The sequence below is a fragment of the Chiroxiphia lanceolata genome, chromosome 1, assembly GCF_009829145.1.
Source record: "Chiroxiphia lanceolata isolate bChiLan1 chromosome 1, bChiLan1.pri, whole genome shotgun sequence".
Classification (NCBI taxonomy): domain Eukaryota; kingdom Metazoa; phylum Chordata; class Aves; order Passeriformes; family Pipridae; genus Chiroxiphia; species Chiroxiphia lanceolata.
In genome coordinates, this window is record NC_045637.1 from 139,599,619 (window position 1) to 139,621,477 (window position 21,859).

At 41.7% G+C, this 21,859-nt stretch overlaps 1 protein-coding gene across 2 annotated transcripts in view; it reads right to left on the minus strand.

Annotated features, from left to right (window-relative positions):
- The window catches only part of MKX (mohawk homeobox), a 48,467-nt gene that overhangs the window by 25,166 nt on the left and 1,442 nt on the right, over positions 1-21,859 (minus strand). For both annotated transcript variants that reach the window (XM_032713165.1, XM_032713173.1), the window contains exons 2-4: positions 20,865-21,024; positions 12,822-12,975; positions 11,266-11,601 (exon numbers count right to left, since the gene is read on the minus strand). In XM_032713165.1, coding sequence (XP_032569056.1) covers positions 11,266-11,601; positions 12,822-12,975; positions 20,865-21,024 — 650 coding nt within the window. The remainder of the gene's footprint in view (positions 1-11,265; positions 11,602-12,821; positions 12,976-20,864; positions 21,025-21,859) is intronic.

Here is a 21,859-nt window from a genome sequence, read left to right on the forward strand (position 1 = left end):
AAGATACCCGACATTTTTATAGATTTAAAATGTTTAAGTAAGCATTTCTTTACTTCAGTTTAGCCAGCAAAAATAGGCCTTTGCATAAAACAAAGGATCACTGGGACCTGATACCTGCAGGTCAGCCTTGTCTTCTTTTCTGACCTCTGTGAAAAGAATTCTCAGTTTTTCTAGGCAATCTGGAGTAAGCACTTCAGTGAGATATGTGATTTAAAAGAGAGATATCTCATTGTTTGTGGACAATACAGTTGAGAGCCTCTTTTCCTCTGTCTTTGCAAAGTTCACTGCCATGGTGAATTACTGCACAGCTCTGGGCTGAAGGAGTAAGAACGGCAAAACAGAAAGACGGCAGGCTTGAATTCCACAGATATCATCATCATAATAGAGCAGGGAGTATGTGCACGTGTGTGTATGTATATATATCTGAAAGACTGTATGTCTTACAAACTGGTCTCAGGTGCTGGCCAGAGCAGGACAGCTTTTTTTGTTTCTCCTCACTTCAAAAAGTGTCTCTAAGCATCCAGTTTCAATAAGAGGTTCGATAATTAGGAATAATAATTAGGAAGCCCAGAGCTACTACAGTTATGATACCACGGACAGAGAAAGGCTCCAGGCTTTACACAGCATCCCTGCTCCCCCAGCAGACACAAGTCTCCCAGGCTACACTGGGCTCTCACTGACACTGCTAACACAAACAGTGCTGCAGACACACAGAGCTTTCCCTGACCAAGGAACAAAGGCTGTTGTCTTCTGGAAGAAGCTTTTATTTGAAGATGATCCTGGGGAAATGAATTAGTGATGCAGTAACCAACAGCTACAACAGCTAAACAGTATAAGAGGGAGAAAAGAAGAACAATGAATTTTAGTGTGTCCATTTAATGGACAATCCACCACTCCTCCTGTTCAAAGCTGCCATAAATAGCCAGGAGCAGACCACTTAATTTACACACCAGCTCCAGAAACTGATCCCTGAGCAGCTGCCAGTACAGACTCCCCATGGTGTAGCTCACAATGGGGTAAAGCTAGACCCTACTCCTTGGGGTAGGAAGAGCAATTAGACAAAGAGGAACCCGGGGTGAAAGTCTCCCTGAAGTCAACATCCGAGACAAATTCTCCAGCACACCAAGATGTCATTAAAACTGCCCGCAGTGTCTATCCCACAGAGTACATCTAGTGCAAGGAGAGCAATCCTGCTGCTGTTTTGCAATGCATTACAAAATACCTTGGCTAGCAGAAAGAATTTGAGGCAATTTGCTCCTGAAGAGCCAGGTCGTGAAGAGCCTTCATTTTTCCAGCAAACTGGATTTAAGTTGACAAATAGTAACTGAGAGAGAAAAAAATCCCTGACAAAGTAAGGGGAGATGGAGAAACCAACAGCATTTAACTTGATCTTTGAGGGTGTAAATCTGTCAATACCCACAAATGACCACAAGGCCTCATGCCAGTTTTCACTCTGAGATACCATAACTAAGACATTTGGCTGGTACCTCACATTGGAAAGAAAGTTTTTACATTTAGAAATGTAAAACATTGTAACATTTAAGGAATTTTGGCTACAGCCCACTAGCCAGCCTTCCCCCAGCTTCAGCTAAGGGATTATTTTGAATGTTGCTTTGCTTTTCATGCATCTGTTGCCTAAATCAATGTGGAGGCATGAGGGAGTGACTGAAAATTGGCCCTAGAAATACGGTATATTTTAGTGTCATAATTGAGAGTCTTGGCAATCCCTTTTAATTTGAAATGTCAGTGCCATACCAAACGATCTGGTCATCATAACCTCAACTTCTGGCCATCACTGAAAGAACAGAGATAGAGTCTCCAACATCAGGTTTCAAGGCCATTGTGAAAAATTAAGGAAAACACATTTCATGGCCCATTGGAATTTTGCTTTACCTATTTTTGTGTGTTTCTTTTCAGCTGTTCCAGCTTCAGCTGTGTATCTGATCTCTTTCTGTTTGAATTCTTTTTACTTTTTCCAGATTTTCTACAATGCAGTTTACCTCTCCAACTTACTTTCCTGCTTTAAACTCCTGATTCTTTTTTTTTTTTTTTTTTTTTTTAGCTCACATAAAACTCACTTATACAAGCCTTTTGCATGCCTTGACTGTTAGGATATATTTCTCCTTTAACAGATCTAAAGTGGTGATCTGATGCCAATTTAATGCCATAAAGCATAAAAGACCTCAATAGGTCTTTAGCAATCACTGGTAATTTCCACATCTGGCTCTTTATCTCATACCCAAATTTTTAAGTTTGTAGTGAAGTGGATTAAATAAAACTGAATACAAATCTGCTTTTCTGGATAATTAGAAATTGAACTTTACAGATGACCACGAGGGAAGGTTTTCCAGAACAGTTGTTTTTATGAGCACTTCCCTTCCTCCATCAAGATGGCAAAAATCTTATACACAAACGATAACCGACAGGTTCCTGACATTTTCCAAATAGTGGGTATAAAGTCTTTCACAGCCCCACATTAATCCACGCAGAGATCCCTTCAGTCCACTTCTCAAATTGTGTCAAAACCCTCCCAAAAGCTCCTCTGTGAATATACATGGAAGATCAGAAGTCTGGTCTCACCAAACTGCTTTCATCATTATGTTTCTGGTATGCACATTATGGACAAATGACCTAAAGAATTTCAGTTAAACACATAAAGGAGTGTTTTTAAATTACAGAATTACTTTCAAAAACCACAAACCTGGAAAGGGAAATAGGATTTGCTGGATCAGATAAGATTACTAGTCTATCTGGTCAGACACATTCAACGTGTAGCTTTTTAGAAAAGAAAATTAAAATGGGAGGAAGCAACAGTGAATAAAACTAATTTTGCATTACTAATTTTCAATACTGTACAGCTTTGACAGTATTTTAAGAAGAATCCAATAAAAAAAATCTCACTCTAAAGAAAATAATCTGGTCTTCTTATTTCCCTAATTTTTTCTATTATGATCAATAGATAAATTCAACCACTTGCACCAGCATGAATACAATTTCTTAGCCTACTTGAGAGTCATCAGACACTGCTTTGATGCAAGACTCTGAAGAGTTTCAAGTGTTTGCCACTCATATCAAAATATTACCATGGTAAGGAAAATGCATGTGCTTGCACAAACGTAGAAAGATCCCAAAACATTTTCTTTATTTACAGCTATATCACTGAATACAAACAGCAAGCTGCTTTTTAATATTCTCACCACAGGCATAAAATATTTCAAACTCCAGGACTACTGAGAAGCTCACAGTTTTATTCACCAGTCATCATGCTCCAAATTTACAAGCCTAACTCAGATGGTTATTACGGGGATGTACCTGCTTAAATCCCTTCCACAGATGGAAGAAGGAACACTGTTCAGGCCAAGTTTCAGTCTGGATTGAATTTTTACAGCTGGGTCATAAATTTGCAGATTAAAAGGGTTCTAATGGAAACACAGGTACAGCCTTAACTACAGCAACATGAACAGCAGCAATGTAACACTGCACGAGGGACAGTCTGCGCTACAAGCAGAACCTACCAGGAGTTACCCAAAGTTGCATTATTTCTCTCCAGCAGCGGAAGGAGGCTGGGACATGCAGGAACCCCAGGCCAGATATGAAGTTTCAATTCAGACTTTTTCCAGAAAGAAGTGAAACTTTTATGGGCCTGCCATTCCTTTAAGTTTACTACCCCACAGTATGAAAAGTCCATCTGTTGTTCCCCTCTGGCTACTACCCCATCCCACCTGTGCCTGCACCCTGTCCCCCTCCTGGTCACACTTTTTTGCACTACACACAGATTAGTGTGTTAGTAAGAATGACCAAAACCAGTGGTTACTAGTGACGAAGATGACAGATTTTGTATGTAAAAATAATTAACTGGGCAAAAAGGAAGAGGTTTGTCCCTGTAATTTCTCTTTCTTCACCCAGGTGCCACAGACAGATGTCTCAGTGCAGGAGCAGAATCAGCTGGAGTGCCCCGAGAAGCAGAACATGCACATTTCAGTGTTGGAGCCTTGCTCGCAAGCCCCTGATCTGCCTCCAGCCATGGCTTTGTGTGCTCAAACACCTCTCCATCAATGACATGTAAAGTTAAATGTGTGACTTCAAAGCCACTTCTGAGGGGGTGACAGGACACATCTCTGTGTTTCTGTCTTTGCAAATCATCCTGTGTTTTGTTGCTCTTTTTCACTTTTCCGTATATAAAATAGTGCCATATATTTTGAGTTCATTGGCCTACATCCCTTCTTTAGCACAAACAGCTGATAGTCACATTTTGCTGCTGGGTTTCCTGGGCAAAGGACAGAGCAGACACACCATCCTTTGTGCCCTCAGAAGCATATTGGGGTACAGGTGCAGTGGCAGAGCCACTCTGCATGCACATCAAGGCAGTACGGGGCATCATAAGGCAACCAGGCTATGGGGACAACCCATGGGATGCAAAACATTTCTTCTGCCTGGTGCTGCCCCACTCCATCCCTGGCTGTTGAAGCAGGGCTGTTGCACCAGTGTCCAGGGCTTTCTGCTGCTCTGCTCGAGCTGGTGTATTGCTTGGATACCTCATTTCATTATCCCCCCCCCGAGCCCCGAGCCCCTCTCTGCCCTGCTCGTTTGAACAGTGTTTCCTTTTGCAACACATGCAGCCATTCACAGAGGCAGTGGTGGTAGCTGGCCGGTGTTTGAAGGGCTGAGGAACCCCTAAATCAGTGCAGAAGCCATGACAAGGCACCATGGGAGCCTGGCATTTCTGCTGTTTCTCATCGGCACACAAATTTGGCTACTGGGGATAATCCTGCTCAGGCAGTGGAAGGGGAGACAGAATCACATTCATTTCACTAAACGAGTTTTCCCAAGCTGTAGTTTCACACACTCTTTAAATACTCCTCAAATTAACTGCTAATTTTCTAACTAATTTCCCTATTATATTCATTACTAACTATGCAGTCTACAGCTAAAACTGGAAAACAGTCTGATTTATGATCATGTGCTTTTTCATGCACATAATTTCCTGAAACATTCACATTTGGGCCGGCACCAGGTTTTAAGACCAAGCATAATTCTGAAGACGTTTAGAACAATGGGAAAATGGGGATAAATATTTTTTTCCCTTTTAAAACACCTTCACTAAACGAATGAGGCTTGAGGTTGGCCAGGGAACAGCCTTTGCTGAGGCCTGGAGCATTGACTAACTCTAAAGAGGAGTATAAAAATATATAGTTGTTAGCAATCGGTGACAGCACCACACATTTTCCCTGCTGTGTCTGAGAGAGGTCTTGGGCAAGCACAGGGGTCTGCTGCTTTTTTGGCCGCTGATGTGAACATTTGCATTGGGAAAATTTTAATGGTCCTGGAGAAAGAAAGGCAGGCTTGCTGCACCAGCACGGGCAGCGACAACATGTGGCCATGGAAACATGGCTGATGCCTTGATTTTTCTGGTGTTTCTGATTTTTCGGTCAGATGTTGTAAACTTTTCCATTTCAAATCATTCATGCAAGAACATCTAATTCTCTGCGATGATAAAGCTGTCAGGAGTCCTGAGACGTGCTGCTCTGAAGCAAGCTGATTTCATGAAAATCCTCTGCAGCCAAACAACTGTCTCCAGACAGTTTTTACTGAAGTATGCAGAAAATTTGCCATGACATCAACAGAAGCAAAGCCAGAAGAGGTGCCCACAGCCTCCCTCTGCTCTGTGGGGTCTCCATAGCAATTATACCTGAATTATAGAATAGCCACAAACATGCTGTTACTTGAAGCACATCTGGCCTGCACAGAGCCCAGCCTCTGGAATCTTTAACATTTTGGGGTTAAAGGAAAAAAAAAAATAAAATCCCCAAACATTCATAGTCATTTGCATCTGAAAATAAACAGGCAAAACAAGGATGCACAGTTTTTGCACCCAGCACCTGTGAGAAAACAAATACTCTCTTTTCCCACAAAACAAACCACTAAAAGCAGGAAGTGGAGAGAAATGACACAGAAAATTGACAGTGCTGGGAGCGTCGCTTCCCCTCCCAGCACGGCTGGCTCCAGGCAATGCTCTTCCTTGACTGCTGGCAGTCCCTGGGTGCCCAGGCTTTTGGGAGAGTGCTCTGCCCCCAACTGTTGTTGTTCCCAGCCTGCTCAATGCTGTCTTCCTTCATTGCCCCACCTGAGAGAGGTCAGAAGTGCTACCTCCCCACAAAAAAGATTCAGTTTTGATAAAGAACTGTTTTCCAGGGTCCTGTGGAAATAATCCTGACTCATTCCCCTTGCAGCTCAAATACTGAGAAACTAAAGATAATTAAACCCCATTTTGCTGTTCAAACTGAAAGAAATGCAAAACATGAACAAAACTTAACTAGCAGGGAGCAGGTAGGATCCTTAAATTCTCCAAGTTTGGGCTATCACATCTGGTATATTAAACCTGACACTTCCTGCGTAGTAAAGCCATTTCCTTTTAATCTTTCTTTAGAAAAAACAACAGAACAGTAAATTAAACACAATCTTCTCCTCAATTCTCAATTCCATGCTATTTTAGTGTTGACGAATCAGGTCATGTAATAATAAAATTCCTGCAGAAATACGATCCTAACTCTGTAACCTTCAAATTGCAGTTATGCTGCTGTGTGCATTTAATACTGTACTTGACATTCACCTTTTCCATTTCACTTCTGGATGACATTAGGATCTGCAACAACGACCTCCTTCAGCTCTCCCAGGTTACCATTTATTTCAAAGCATCCCCAAGGCCTCCAGCACCATTTAGATCAAACTTGCAAAAGTCACTGGTATGAGCAGCTCTTGCGAGTCCCTTGAGTTGTTTCTGAAAACAGGTTCCATTGTGTTCATATTATGCTTTCAAACTTTATAGTTCATTTTTAAATTACATGTTAATTTCTAAAAATGTTAAATTGCAAGGAAAAGTTGGCAAGGACCACACAAAATCATAGCACTGTTCTGCAGCTTGTATGTGTCTCTCTATAGCACTTATGTGCACGGCTACACCCTTACATTTAAGTGCTCTGTAGGAATGTGGGCCTGATCCTACAGTGTGCTGAGGGCCTCATCAGAGGTGCTCAGCGTGCTGTCATAAACGACCCAGGATCATGCTTTATAAATCACCAACTTTGCAGGCTTCAAATGGAGGAAAGAAAGGAAGGCAAGAGGAAAGAAAAAGGCAGTAGCAATGAAAACATCAGAAACAGAGCACACTCCTGAGTATGAACATCTAAAAATAGAGATCAAACACCTTCAAAAATCAGCCAGTCATTCAAGAGTTTGTTTAAAAGCCATCCTCCTTTCCAGGCCTGCAAGTCTTTACTTTCCTCACCGTTTTTATTTGTTCTGGCTTTTCTACTGTGCTAAGTAACATAAAAAGTGAAATCAATGAAAAATCTGCCTACAGAAAAAGGACTCCCCATCCTGCCATTTTGTCTCTTTTTCTTGTTTTAATTTTTGCTTTCTTCACTAGACAGCGATAATCCAGAAAGTTGGGAATTTTTCATTTCCTTGTGCTGTAACGATGCAGAACATTTTGTTCCTGCAGGTGACTGGCGTTAGGGTACTCAGGGAGCACTGCAGCGTGATTACAGAACAGTCAGCATTTTAGTGATCCGTAAACCAAAGACTGACGCTGCTGCTTTAGATTCATGGTCAGCCTCACTACAAACATTATTAGATTTTTTTCCTGGTAGATTTCTGGAGTGCTTGTTGCAGTCAGACTGCTGTTTCTGTGAGCATTTGTACAACAAATACGGATAGGCAATCTGGTTTCAGTTATTCCTGTCACACAGAGAACCTGCTGTGAGTGACAGCATGACAAGGAGTTAATAAAAACTAGTTCTCCAACATGGATCTTTAACTAAACAAAAATACTGAACCAAGCCTTTCAGTGGTGAGTTTAAGACATGTATTTGACCAATTATATAAATTTATATATTATACCTGCACTAGGATTAACCTGAACTGTAATTTTCTGACTTAAGTGAACAGATTTGTGTATGCCATAAGCGTATCAGCTTACGACAGAAACACTCACATGTGTGACATATCTGAGTACACTTTCACTCTTTCCAGACTGCTCTGTTCTCCTTGCTCCGTCCACCCACACTGCCTCCCGCTCCCCAGGCCAGAGGCTGGGGGAAATGGCAGCGTGGGCACTGCACCTGCAAGAGCTCCAACTCAGGGTTTGCTGCTCCTGCCCCAGCACTGAAGCCACTTCCCACGACCTCACAATAGTTGTGTGGAGGTATAAAATGAGGCCACTCTGCCGACAGTCAGTTATATAGCTCGTCCTTGATCTTTATGTGGGATTTCCCAGTTGCATGAAGCTGGAGTAGCATATGGTCCCGTGTTTATAAGCACGTTAATGACTGAAATGGGAAACTCTACATCCCATTTTCCTTATAAAATTTAAACAGCAATTTCTTGTTTTTGTTATTGGACACTGCACTTGCATCCTGTTAATTTGGCGCAGGCTATTGAGACACACGTGGCCACTCTGACCCTGGGCACTGGGAGAGTGAAGTAGCTCCAGACACACTGATGTACCTGGGCCCGTAACCAGAACCAGACACAACTTTCTACTCATGATCTGCTACGAAAAGTTGCTTTTCCAGGGAAACACAATAAAGAATTTGCTTCAACTCTGATGACTGCCAGTCCTTAGGAACACAACAACCTTGCCAAACATTTCTCAAAAATAAAACATCAACCATTTTTCACTCTGTGCTTTTTGAAATACTGCTTAAAATGTCTTCATAAACTAAAACATCCAGTAGGAATTTCACAATCCTGCATCACCTCCTTTGTGTTAAAAATTAGCTGTTTCATTCAACAAAAAATTGCAGTGGGGAGCTCCTTGCAAGTGGTGACATCCCACTTAAAAATACACTTGCCACTTTCAGGAAGGTAAGAGTGGTACAGTCAGACTCTGTTATTTTGCTTAACCAAAATGGATTACAGCTATTTTTGAGAACACAGATACAGGTCTGCTACACGACTGCACTGAGAACTCCTATCCCAGGTATTCAAGTTACAGAGAAAAAACATTAAAAAAAAAAATCATCCTTATTTATCTCTCCTTACCTAACAATCGTGGATAATTTAATCTGTTTGAAAGTAGGTTTCATAAACAGATGATAACTTGAAAATATATGCTTTGTTCATGAAGGGCTTAATTCCTGCACGTTACAATATCATCAGAAAATCATTAATGGGAGTGTAATCTTGTAGCTGCAAAAAGCCCATTTGTACCTATTATTTCCTGAATGTACACAGATGCATAGGAAGGATAGAGCAAATAATATTGTGTATACACATGATCTTTTTCTTTCTATATGCAGATTACTGCTTGTCTGCTTTTGAAGTGCAAAACCAATAAAACAATATCTTGAGAGCTGGTGGTGTGTTCTCATAAAAGGCAATAGCACTTCCAAACTTTAAGGAAGCTATTTAGGAACTGACTTAAATACGATCTCAAGAGGAGTTCCAGGAATGTCACTTATGAACTTTAAGGACAAATACACTAGTTTTTAGTCATTACAGCACAGCTTGTGAACTTACACAGTTACAGTGCGCCTGTTTCAGCCTTCACATTAATGACCATATTTTTCAGTGCAGCTTGAAACTTGTCAAGAACAACTTAATACAGTGGCGAATTTATTACAAATTTTAAAAAGTCATTGTGTCCATTGTGTCCATTTTTAGGTTACAGTATAAAGTACAGAAAAACATAAGTTTACATATCTGAGCTGCTGCATCTGTTCTTGAGTAACTTTTCACTTAAAAATAAAACTTGGCAGACGAGACGCCTGTAATGCAGACCAAATGTATTTGGTATGTTGAGAAAAAAAAGTTAAATGAACAGAGAGAGTTAATTTTGAAACTTATTAATCGTGCATGCACTATTCTTGCTCCCCAAGAGATCCCATTTCTTTATGAGACCCCCACTCGCTCCTTGGTCATCCCCGACAACCTACATGCACAAATGTCCTCCTACCCCCATCATGAAACTCAGCCTCCTGAAATCATTGTGGCCCCTCCACATGGACAAAAACAAAAAAAATGACAGGAAATGTGCCAGAAAAAAGAGAGCAAAGGCTGCAAACTTGAGAAGTTGCAAAGGCACTCGAACCTGCCGGCCGGGGAAGCCAAGGGGAACCAAGTACAAAATCTAATCTGTATTCACTTCAGTGCAAAGTCCTCCAGTACTTTTCATCAATATCAATCCCACCCTGCTCACAGGGTGGCACCTGGCAGAATAACATGCCAAGAAAGCCCCCAGGACAACACGTAGGACTACTGCAATGAGTTGAAACCCTGAGACGCTCATGGAAACCCTCGGAGACTGGGATGCAAAACTTCATTTTTTTCAAAATTAAAATTTTATTTTGCCTTACGTCTCAAGGAAACACAGAAGAGGAGCTTTCCAGTACTCCCTGTCCCACATGGACCTGAGCAAATCCTGATTTAGAGCAATTTACTGGCATGAACCAGGCACCCCATGTGCCTTCCTCTGCGTGGTAACATAGCAGATGATATTAAATCACATTTTTAAGTTTTTATTGATAAGACTAAAATAATAAAGTATGTGTGACCCTTCAAAAAAACATCAAGACAAGGTATTTAACGGCCACGTCTGTGGCCCCTTAGCTCAGTGCACAGTGTCTGGAGAGCAATGCCAAAATTAGTGTAATCCATGTATTCAAGAGATGCATGAGCAGCAAGGGGCCACACACCAGCCAAGCACTCTGAGGACAGAACAGATGCTGTACAACAGGAAGAGGTGTTTACCTGCACTCCATCGAGGGACATATGACTCATGTAAGTGTCACAAACAGCCACCTTGAAATTTCAAAGCCCTTCTCTTCCTCCCAGCTGGGGCCATGGAGTGCTTCAGTCCTCCCCTAGTCCTCCCTTATTGTAATAGAATGCTCAAGAGTTTTCTCCTTCTTTAGGATTGTCTTAGTGCTGACAAAAAATGGACTGTGTCATTTCAAAAATCATACCCATTGCTCCACTCAAAAAGCGAACCAGCTTCACTAATGGTCAATAACAGAACTTAACTGTTATCTGCAGGCAGAACTTCTCCAGAGAATGAAAGGGTGGACAGGATTTATCCACCCTGATACCAGAGGACAGACAGGAGTGACCTACTCTCATGCAAGAGGATAGCCAGAAATTATCCACTGCCATATGAGAGGATGGACAGAAGCCTCTTAAAAGGCACAATCATGTGACACTCATTCCAGGTAACACCATCTACTAAAGCTGGTTGTATTAGAAATGAGGTAGAAAAAAATCCCTTACCTGTCCGATAAACAAAATTGCCTTCTGTCTCTGATGATGACGGAGACACCAGTTCTTCCTCAAATTCATTGGAACTAAACGAGCCGGAGTGATTCCTTTGCCTTGTTTTTTCCATCATAGCTGCATTAGTAGCCATGACATGTCTCAGTGAGTCATTTAGGTAACGATTCAATAAGCTGCTTTTGTATTTGGGGGGTGACACATAATCCTCATTGGCACTTGTTTCTGGTCTCACTCCTGTTTTTATTACTGAACTTTCAGTTTTAATCACAGCGTGATGAACTGGTTTGTTATATCCCCCTTCATTCATATGGTTTCTTGGAGGATTTTCTCCATCTGAAACAAAAGAACAAAGATACAGTAATACACTGAATACCTAATATTTAACACAAGGCCTTCTCTACATGTTTTGAATTGTGATAAATATAACTGAGACAACAACTTCAGCATTGGACATTGATTTTCATTTTCTTCTTTTCACACATTGCTCATAGTAGTTCCCGTGGTTCTCAGATGTTCCAGCTATTCTAAATTAATTAGCTGTACAAAACAGTCTTTGAGTCTAATTCGTTCATGAGTAACACAAGGCAAGCAGAAAAAAACTGAAAAGTGCCCTAAACAATGACAAGTGTTTAAAAATATGTGTAAACAAAATGAATTCTTACTATCATTACTTGAAATTTGGTTTTCCTGAATACCATATCATATTTAGGTGTATTTGCCTAAACTGTACTCTTTTAATTGCCCTGCAACCAATCTTTTCACGGGAAGTGTATACAAAAGAAATGCGAGTACAGACTGAAACTGGAACAAAGATATTTGGAACTGAGTGCAAATTGACATGTATTCTTCTAAAAATTCACATACAGATTTCTGACAACGTTCTGTATCATTTGTTCCTGTCATTGGATCTCCGTGTCACAACTGCCTCATAAAAGTACCTATAGACCTAATTAATACAAATGTTCTATAAGAAATACAGGGTATTTTAAAAAAGTAAATCTTGCATTTGCTAACTTGAATAAGAAAGAATTTCAGTGCGTCTTTTATGGAAAACATTTGCTGGCAAAATACATAAAATAAATAACAGTAATATTCAGTCTACCATCTAATAAGCTCCATCAAAGTTAATCAGATTCTGTTGTTAATCAGATTCTCCTGTTAATGGCATGATATTGCTATAGCCCTCCCATCAAGGAAAGTAACAGTCAAGTGATTTCTCATTTCTTTATACTAATAAATGTAATTAAATTTTTCCTTCAATGCAGGTTAAAGGAATAGACTAGTAGAATCTAATGAACTAACAATTATCTGTCTAGTAACAATGAAATATAATAACATGCAGCCAGATTGCCACCTTGAATAACTTATACAATCCCGCTTTGCAAGGCTGCATAGTAGGCGGGATCCAAAAAAGGCACCTAATTCTCAAGAAAAGTAAAGGTGGATCCACTAAGGGTGTTTTGTGATTAAAAATTAGAGCTAACTTAGGGTATCTGATACTTTCTAAATATATTTTAGTCCACTTAAAATCGATAAAAAGAGCATCAACAAACCTTCAGAGCATGAGTCATCGCTGCTCACGCTGAGTCGTTCAGCATTTCCTTGAACATATTTGTTGTACAGTTTTATTCGTAAAGCCCAGCTAAGGTCTGGTTGCCTGACAGTGTTCTTCAGGCGACGTCTTGCATTGGCAAACCAGTTTGATACCTGCATACAAATGAGTGTATTAGTTTCCTTTGAAAATTACACAAATAAACAAATCCAACCCTTAGAATTTTCATGAGGTTTATGTATGCTTCAAGGAAATGGCAAACAAGAGAAATAAGAAAAAAAGTCCATGAAACGATCACTGAGTAGAGCAGGAATTTCAAACAAGAAGGCAGGTTCAGGCTTCTCATCCTTCACAAGTGTTAGCAAAACCACATTATTGCAACGTTTCAATTAAGGAGTCATAAATACTAAGTTTATATTCATATTTAATTTTTTTTTATTTTAAAGATAATGCCTTGAACTTTCAATATGAACCTTCAATATACTACTAACATCCTAAATTAAAACTAATATCTAATATTTAGTAATTTCCTTTGACATTTATATAGGTTACAATAAGGCTGTTGAACAGAAAAACTCATTCTGATTTTGTATACATAAAAGCCCAAATTCTTCCTTGTACTGTATGCCTGACAAGCAGGGGGTATCAGGAAAGTCTTACACAGAGTACAACGTACTTAAGAGTCACTGCAGAAATCAACCATATGCTCTTCAGAGCAGCAGGTTTTATTAACTCTTTTTGTTGTGTACACCCTAAAAAACAGTGAAGATGCAGATTCCTCAGAAGGTGACTACTAAACAATAGTCTGGTTTGTCTTCCTTCCCAGCTGCAGAGAGTTTTCTGGAGTTTGACAGAGCAAAATGGATATATGTTAGTATCCTTTTAGCATACAGGGTCACCACAAAGTCGGGCTCAGACACAAGGATTTCAGAGTGTTTTAGGCACTGAACAAGCAAAAAGGCACAGTCTACTCTTCTGTGCCAGCAATACTAATCAAACCACCAAAGAGGATGCATGTACTCACAGTGACTTTGCACGAAAGCACACCTAAGAAAATGCTGGCCTTGATTCTACTGTAACTTAAAATTATATAAAATAGAAAATACTGACACAGTGACATTACCATAACTTTACTACCAGCAAGAGCAGAGGCAAGCTACTTACACTCTAACGATATTTGTTTAATGATAAATCAAGTCTTAAAAGTGCTATCTACTCCTTGAAGGAATAAGTGTATTTTGACATGACCTCTGCAAGGAGGCAGAGTAGCATTACTTGCAGTGGAGAATGTAAAGAACGTCAGGAGCCTATAGCCCCACTCACATCTTTGTGTTGTGAACATGCACACAGAGAAATCAAGACCACTACCATCATATTCTGACCTGGGAATGATCATATAATTTAATTTGCAATAACCCGCAAAGCAAGTTAACACATGTTTTATTAATACATGCTACCCCACCGAACAGAGAGCCAAACTGTAGACCTCACTGTTGGATTTTGGCCATAGTATTGTCATCTGTCTATTGTAGCTAAGATTGTATAAATCACACAGAAGTATCTCTCTAATGATTCTGGATCGATCAATAACCCCTTCTAGGGCGATTAGGACAAAAATAAGCACTATCTGCTTGAAGGAAAAACAAGGCTTCAGCTCAGAGTCACACTCAGAACTCAGCAGTGGTGCCCTAAGCCTGTCACTTGGATTTTACTTTAAATCATGTTTATATGAAACAGGGTTCCACTGAAAATACAGTGAGCCCTGGATCAGCGCTTGGATGCCAAACACATAACTTTACAAGCCATGTAGTTTACTATGACAGGTTAGAAGACCAAAACGGTAGCTGGCAGAGTAAGCAATTTTCATTCTCTTCCAAGGCTACTTGCTTATATTCATCATATTGACACAGTAATTTTTATAGTAAATGAGAAAGGGTGAGCTGGAATCCATGCACTTTCTGGTGCTCTTAACAAACTCACTCCAGACTGCTTAGCTGAAGCAGCAGTCACCTGGCTACCATATGACTTAGTGTAACTCTGAAATCGAGTACTAACAATAGAGATGGATCAACCCAGGGTCTCACTGAACACGATAGCAGTTACTGCAGCATTTTACAAAACTGACAGCTTTCCAATCTCTCACAAGAAAGATTTCATTATGCTGTATTTCATTACAGATGGAAATATTTCATCAGCGAAGTGCCATGTACAGAGAAGAAAGATAGGGTAGTATTAGCATGACTCATACATAAAAGCAATTAAATTTAGCAGAGTGATTTCTGCATGGTACTCTTAGTTTATTTTGGGCTCATTCTTCCCATGCCAATGCTTTGCTTTCTGCATATCAGTATGAAAAGATGAGTCATATTTTAAGTCTTCTGCCGTGAGAGAAGGAAATAGTAGTATTTGATCATTATCTCATAATGAGACAAATATACTGCACCTTGTCCTCCTGCTCTTTATGAAGCAGATCATCTTAAGTGCCATCACATAGCACGTACAGGACAATCATGGGATCAGGCTCAGCCAGCATGGGTTTGTGAAAGGAAGGTCCTCCTTGACCAACCTGACCTTCTGTGACAAGGGGACCCACTTAGTGGACGAGGGAAAGGCTGTGAATATGTCTGCCTGGACCTTAGTAAAGCCTTTGACACAGTTTCCCACGGTGTTCTCCTGGAGAAACTGGCTGCTCATGGCTTGGCAGGGGGTGCTCTTTCCTGGGTAGAAAACTGGATGGCCAAGCCCAGAGTGTGTTGGTGAATGGAGTTACATTCAGCTGGTGGCCGGTCACCAGTGATGTTCCCTTGGACTCAGTTTGGGCCAGTTCTGTTTAATATCTTTATCAATGATATGGACAAGGGGATCAGGGGCACCCTCAGTCAGTTTGCAGACACACCAAGTTGGGTGGGAGGGTTGATGTTCTGGAGGGTAGGAGGGCTCTGCAGTGGGACATGAAAAGGCTGGATCCATGGGCCAAGGCCAATGGTAGGAGGTTCAAGAAGGTTAAGTTCCCTTCAGTCACAACAACCCCAGGCAGCACTACAGGCTGGGGGAAGAGTGGCTGGAAAAGGATCTCAGGGCGCTGGTTGACAGCAGCTGAACATGAGCCCAGGGAGCCAAGAAGGTCAGTGATTGTTCCCTTGTACTCAGCACTGGTGAGCCTGCACCTCAAATCCTGTGTTCAGTTCTGGGCCCCTCACTTCAAGAAAGACATTGAGGTGCTGGAGCATCTCCAGAGAAGGGCAATAGTGCTGGTGAAGGGTCTGGAGCACAGGTCTGATGAGGAGCAGCTGAGAGAGCTGAGAGTGTCTATTCTGGAGAAAAGTAGGCTCAGGGGAGACCTATTGCTCTTTACAACTACTTGAAAGGAGACTGTAGCAAGGTGGAGGTTGGTCTCTTCTCCCAAGTGACAAGTCATAGGACAAGAGAAAATGGCCTTAGGTTGAATCATGGGAGGTTTAGACTGGATATTATGAAAAATTTCTTTACAGAAAGGGTTCTCAGACACTGGAATAGGCTGCCTAGGGAAGTTACCATGGTCGAATCACCATTCCTGGAGATATTTAACAGAAGTACAGACATGGTGCTTAAGGACATGGTTTAGCAGTGGACTTGGCAGTGCTGGGTTAACAGCTGGGCTTGATGATCTTAAAGGTCTTTTCCAACCTAAATGATTCTATGATTCTGAAAGAACCCCAAGTCAGTTTTTAGAAGAGAAGCCTTCTTCTAAAGCACAAAGCCGCAAATTCATTCCAGATACTCTTATCCCAAATGCAATTACAACAAGGCCCAATAAAGCTGGAGGAAACTTAGGTAAATCCATTTAAGAGATTTTTTGACTAAATCTATGATGTAGTACCTCTGGGTGCTTTCCTGCTCTTGGGCACTGTTATATGTTGCTGGAAGATCTCGGTTTTTAAGACATCACGAGATTCAATACCTCTCCCACTCTTCAGTAGGGGAATACCTCCAGCCATGCAAACTGGAAGAGGCTGTACCAGACAGCACGTTCATTCTGACCCCCAGATACCACCTGGGTTATTATAGGCTATTCCTGGCTCCTTTAAAGCCAAGAACAGTTTTGTCACTAATTTCAAAATGTTACATTGTCTATCCATGTAGTCTTTTAAAAGCTGCATGCCTACGCTGTAGTTTCCACTCACAACAAATGCCTGTTTGCACCACATTTACCTAAACTATTGCAAAAAGAAACAACCAAGCTACCAAAAATGTCCATCCTTTACTACAGTCACAAGTTACATTACTGTGACCTCCAAAAATAATAAAACCCCCAAAACAATGATTTACATACAAGCCAGTGAGAAAATCTTTGTCATAGAAACCTCCCAAGAATCAAGTATCTTGAAAAACACATAAGATGAAATTCACTATTCCGGTAAAGTAAGGATCATATAGTTCTTCAAGAAGTAAAAAGACAAAAGCCAAGAGGAATGACAATAGATGTTCTTTCCAGCATTCATTTTTTTACAGTAACTCAGTTGTTCCCAAAGAGCATCAGGTACTTACATCGGCATTGTGAAATATTGACCCTTTGGCTTTACTTCAGAAGAGACTTCTTAATTTTTATTGTAATTTGTTCTGCTTCACTGCTTAAGAGTAGCCAAAGGTTCAATAAAGGAACAGACATCAAGTGATTCTCCTCCTCCAGTAATCCAGATATACTTTTATAAATCTGAATACTATTAAATCCATAGCAGCACATGACCAATAGATTAATCCTCATATTGAAAAACTTTCTCTTCAACAATACACCCATTCATATTTCTTTCTGGAAGGAATATACAGCCATTTTTCTTTTTTATTTCCCAAGAATATCTAAACTAAAATTTAAAATGAAATAAATCAAGCACTGTGGTAATAATACAAATGAAAATGTAGCATATTAATAGGACAAATTATTGGATTCTGAATTGGAATCTAATTGTAGTAAAACATAAAATGCCTTTTCAAACTATATTGCTTTTTTGGTTTCCTGCTTTGGCAGTTATAGAAGTAGAAAACTTTGGACTGTTGGACTAAAATCTGCAATAACATTCGCCTTGAGGACTCCCAAAGACCTTGTTGGCCTGCACAGGAGTAAGTCGGCCCAGAATTTGCCCCAGGTTTTGCTACTACAACTTAAGAAACAAGATGATTTATGATTTCTGCAAAATCCTACCTCCTTGAAAGACTCTGACTTTTCTTCAGCAGTGCAGTCGGACATGCAGCTGGAATAGTCCACTTGCTGTCCCATTGCACCCAGGAACAGAAGGGTAAGCCAAAGTATTAGAGAGGTAGAATAAATTAGTTTAAAATCGGCCAACCGGGTGATAGCAAAACTGATGCAAATAAAGTTGCGGAAGATTTGACATGCAAATACTGTCCTAATAACAAAAGTAAAAAACAAGGCTGGATGTTCACCTCTTCATCTCACAGAAGAATTGGTTTTATCTTTGCCATGGTCCTGCAAAAGCTCCTTTGCACTGATGGTACATAATGGAATAAGGTTCATTAGCACAGGGAGAAGAGTTACAGCTATATTATCAAAATCACTATGATCAACCTCATCTTCCAGGCAGCTGCTGAAGACCTTTTCCAAGGTCATCAGTCAGGAGAAAAACAAAATAACCCAACCATTCATTCTCTAAACAGCATTGTGGCAGAAACTTAAAGGGATTTTCAACAGCATCTTTTGCCTCCCCTAGGGCTTGCAACGGCAATCAGAACACAAGGGATGCTGAAAAGAGGAAGGAGCTGTCAGCAGACAACTGCCTCCACAGGAGTAGAAAGCTGTGGGAAAAAACACCACAGGACAGCACCAAGAAATGGAAAAAGAGTAAGAAATATGGGACATGAAGTCATGTAACCCAGATAAAGCATCATACACTGACTTCTGGTTCTTCAACAGTGTCCAATGATGTTACTTGATTAGAAAAGCAATTTGCAGGCAACCCTGGTTGATGCTTTTGCAAAATGCCCCTCCTGGGATGGAACCAAAACTTTCCAAGAGACACTGAAGCCAGCCCAATCCCAGCCTGTTCTTGGTTATACTAATCATCTGAAAGAGCACAGCCTCCAGGGAAGCTGTTTCAGATGTACCCTGTGTGACTGAGATCACAGCCAGCCATGCTCTTTCTTATTCTCTGAGAAGAAAAATTTTGATCTGGATTACAGTCTTGTTCTTTCTGGGCATCCAAAAAGTAGGTGTGTTGTTTTGTCCTTCCAGGTTCTGGAATTACTGCTGGTGCCAGACATATGTATTTACATCTCATATAGATGCGATAGTATTCCTGAGTTAAAAGAGCACTGTACCCAAATGATGGAAGAAACACCTGGGGTTTCTTTTTGATGGTGTGCTTCTTTAAATGAAGATAGATGTGCCTGTTTGCACAACTCTTTCAAATATTACAGTACAGAGAAACGAGGCTCGTCAAATTCAGCTTGAGTGATGAGGGGGTCTCAGAGAGCTAAATGTAACCCTCCTTGATTCCTTTTAATTTTAGTCTACACCTTATGTAGATCATAAAACTCTGTTGAGTAATGGCCATGGCACACTTTATGCTTTTATAGAGGCTAATACAGCTTATCCCCATCAGGATTTATCAAAGCTGCCATGAGAGAAATGCTGCAAAAACCCATCATTTTTTTTCCCACTGTCTCTTTGTTCCGAGGCATTCATATAAGAGCAGCAGAACTTCTCAGGATGATATTACTGTCTCCCAACATGGATGTATGTTTTAAATCCCACGTAAAAATAAAGGAATATTCTAAAAGCCATGGTCCAATAAAGTACTCCTATTGAATTGTGCCATTGAAAGTATAGTCTTTATGCGATCATATTTTTAAAAGTCTGAACAAACCTTTCATGTATATTTTTTAAAAGCAAGAGAAGTTGTTTTAATTACATCTTCTGAGACATTAATATTATTTTTGTCAAAGCTATAGTGTTTTTTCTAGTGTAGCAGTTTTATAGTGAGATACTAAAGTGTAAAAGTTTTTAATTTTTCCATTGCTAGAATTGAAGTTCATAGCATAGGTTTTTTTGAAGGACCACTCAAAAAAGCACTCCACTTTTTCTAATACTTTGTGCTATTTTGATCTCTTTGTGTCCTTTGCAAAGTGACATAAGGTGTTAGGCAGAGTGCCGAGGACCCAATCCTGCAAACACGTGGGTTTTATTTTATGCACCTAGCAGTAACTTGCAGTAAGAAAATCTGATTATTCACAATGCATAAATCTTTTCAGCATCCAGATCTGAGATAGCATCACTCGGCAACTGATAGCATTTAACCACATATTTCAACAGAGTGCCAGATGGCAAAGAGAAAAAAGAACTAAGATTTATGAACATTTGCAGCAAACTTTATGCCTCTTACAGTAAGACAACTGTCAGTCATTTCAGGGGAGTATTACCTGAGAGCAAAACAATTACTCTCCGTATCTAATTACACTGCAATGATAATTCCTGCAAGACTGTGAAGCGCAGTCAGTGTGTGCTGAGCCGCTGAACACAGCATGTATGGTAACGCTAATGTCTGCGCAACAGGTGATGACAATTATTATCAGAACAATAGAACAGTTTTCATCCTAGCCCATTTTCGAAAGGGAAAATAGTAGCTTCCTATAATTTCCTCAGCAATTCCTATTCTGTGCTAAAATCTCCCATCACTGCTTTTTTTTTTTAACTGAAGATTTTTAAAGACTAAGCAAAAGTATTTTCACTGCACTTATGAATGAGCTGAAAGGATGAGAGTATCTATTCCTAGGAGGGCGAGCTGATTGTCTTTAGCACTTCCCCAGCCAGGATAGCTCAGATGTGGTAATTCTTACTTGGGAGAGACATTCCCCCTGGGCCAGAGGAGCCCTGGGCAGGGTGGAGGAGGGATGCACACAAGACCCTTGGTCTTGCTGGCTGCACCAATGGTCCCCGATACCCAGTGCTGCCCCTTGCTCAGCTCACAGAGGAGCTTTGGCTGATGCAGTCTCTCCCGTCCATGAAATGCCCGAGAGCAGCCTCCAAAGGTGGTGGTAGAGGTTTCCTTACCTGCACCAGGGTCATCTGGGAGCCGAGGGCCAGCAGAATCTTCTCGGTCTTGGTGGGGTATGGGTTGTCGCGGTGCTTGTAGAGCCACTGCTTGAGTGGCCGTGCCATGTCCTGCAGCGCCTGCCGCTTGTGCCGCACCTTCCCGCCGCTCTGCCGCGCCCTGCCGCGGAGAAGGGGCGCTGAGGGCCGGGGCTAAGGGGCACCTGCCCGCTCCCCCCGTCTGGACCCGGGCTCCTCTGCGCGGCCGCTCCGGCGAGGGCGGTGGGAGCGCCCTGTATGCGGGGTGCCCCAGCCCCGGGGTGCGTCCTACCCGGGGGATCCGAGCCCCGTCCTCACGAGGTGCTCGGGGACTTTGACGGCCGCACCTCTCGTCCCGGCCGGCTGCTAGGAGAAGGCGATGCCCACAGCTCCCCAAACTCCCCGTGGAAGGTCTGAGAGAGCAGAATGGCCGCGATAATGCCGCGGGCCCGGGCGCCTGCCCTGCGGGGATTTCGGCGGGGCCAGGGCTCCGCCGGTGCAAAGTGGTGCCCAGCACCTGCCAGGCGTGTGGTCAGTCTGCTTACAGAGGGGCTTTCCTCGCACAGCCCGGCCGCGCACTCCACGGCTGCGGTGCGCGCTACCCCGGGGCCAGCCGAGCCTGACCACCCGCCCGGATTTATTTGCTGGTGATATTCAGAGATACCCGCGGCACCGAGTAGTTCCCGGGTCATTTGTCTCCTCGGTGTTCCTGGGGGAACCGGCGTGCAGTTGCCAACGCCGCCGGCAGCGACGCGAGGCAGCCCGCTGAGCCCCGCGCCTGCCGAGGGAAACGGCGTGTACCGGGGGGAACGAAACACAGGCTCCGTTAAAAAAAAAAAAAAAAATTAAAAAGGGGCAAAGGTGTCTCTCTGTAAAAAACAGCCTAAAATAAAAAGTGAGCGAACAAAACCGGGGGAATCCGAAGGGAAAGACAGGGGAGGGCTCGGGCCGGCGGCAGCGCCGCGCGGGACGGAGGG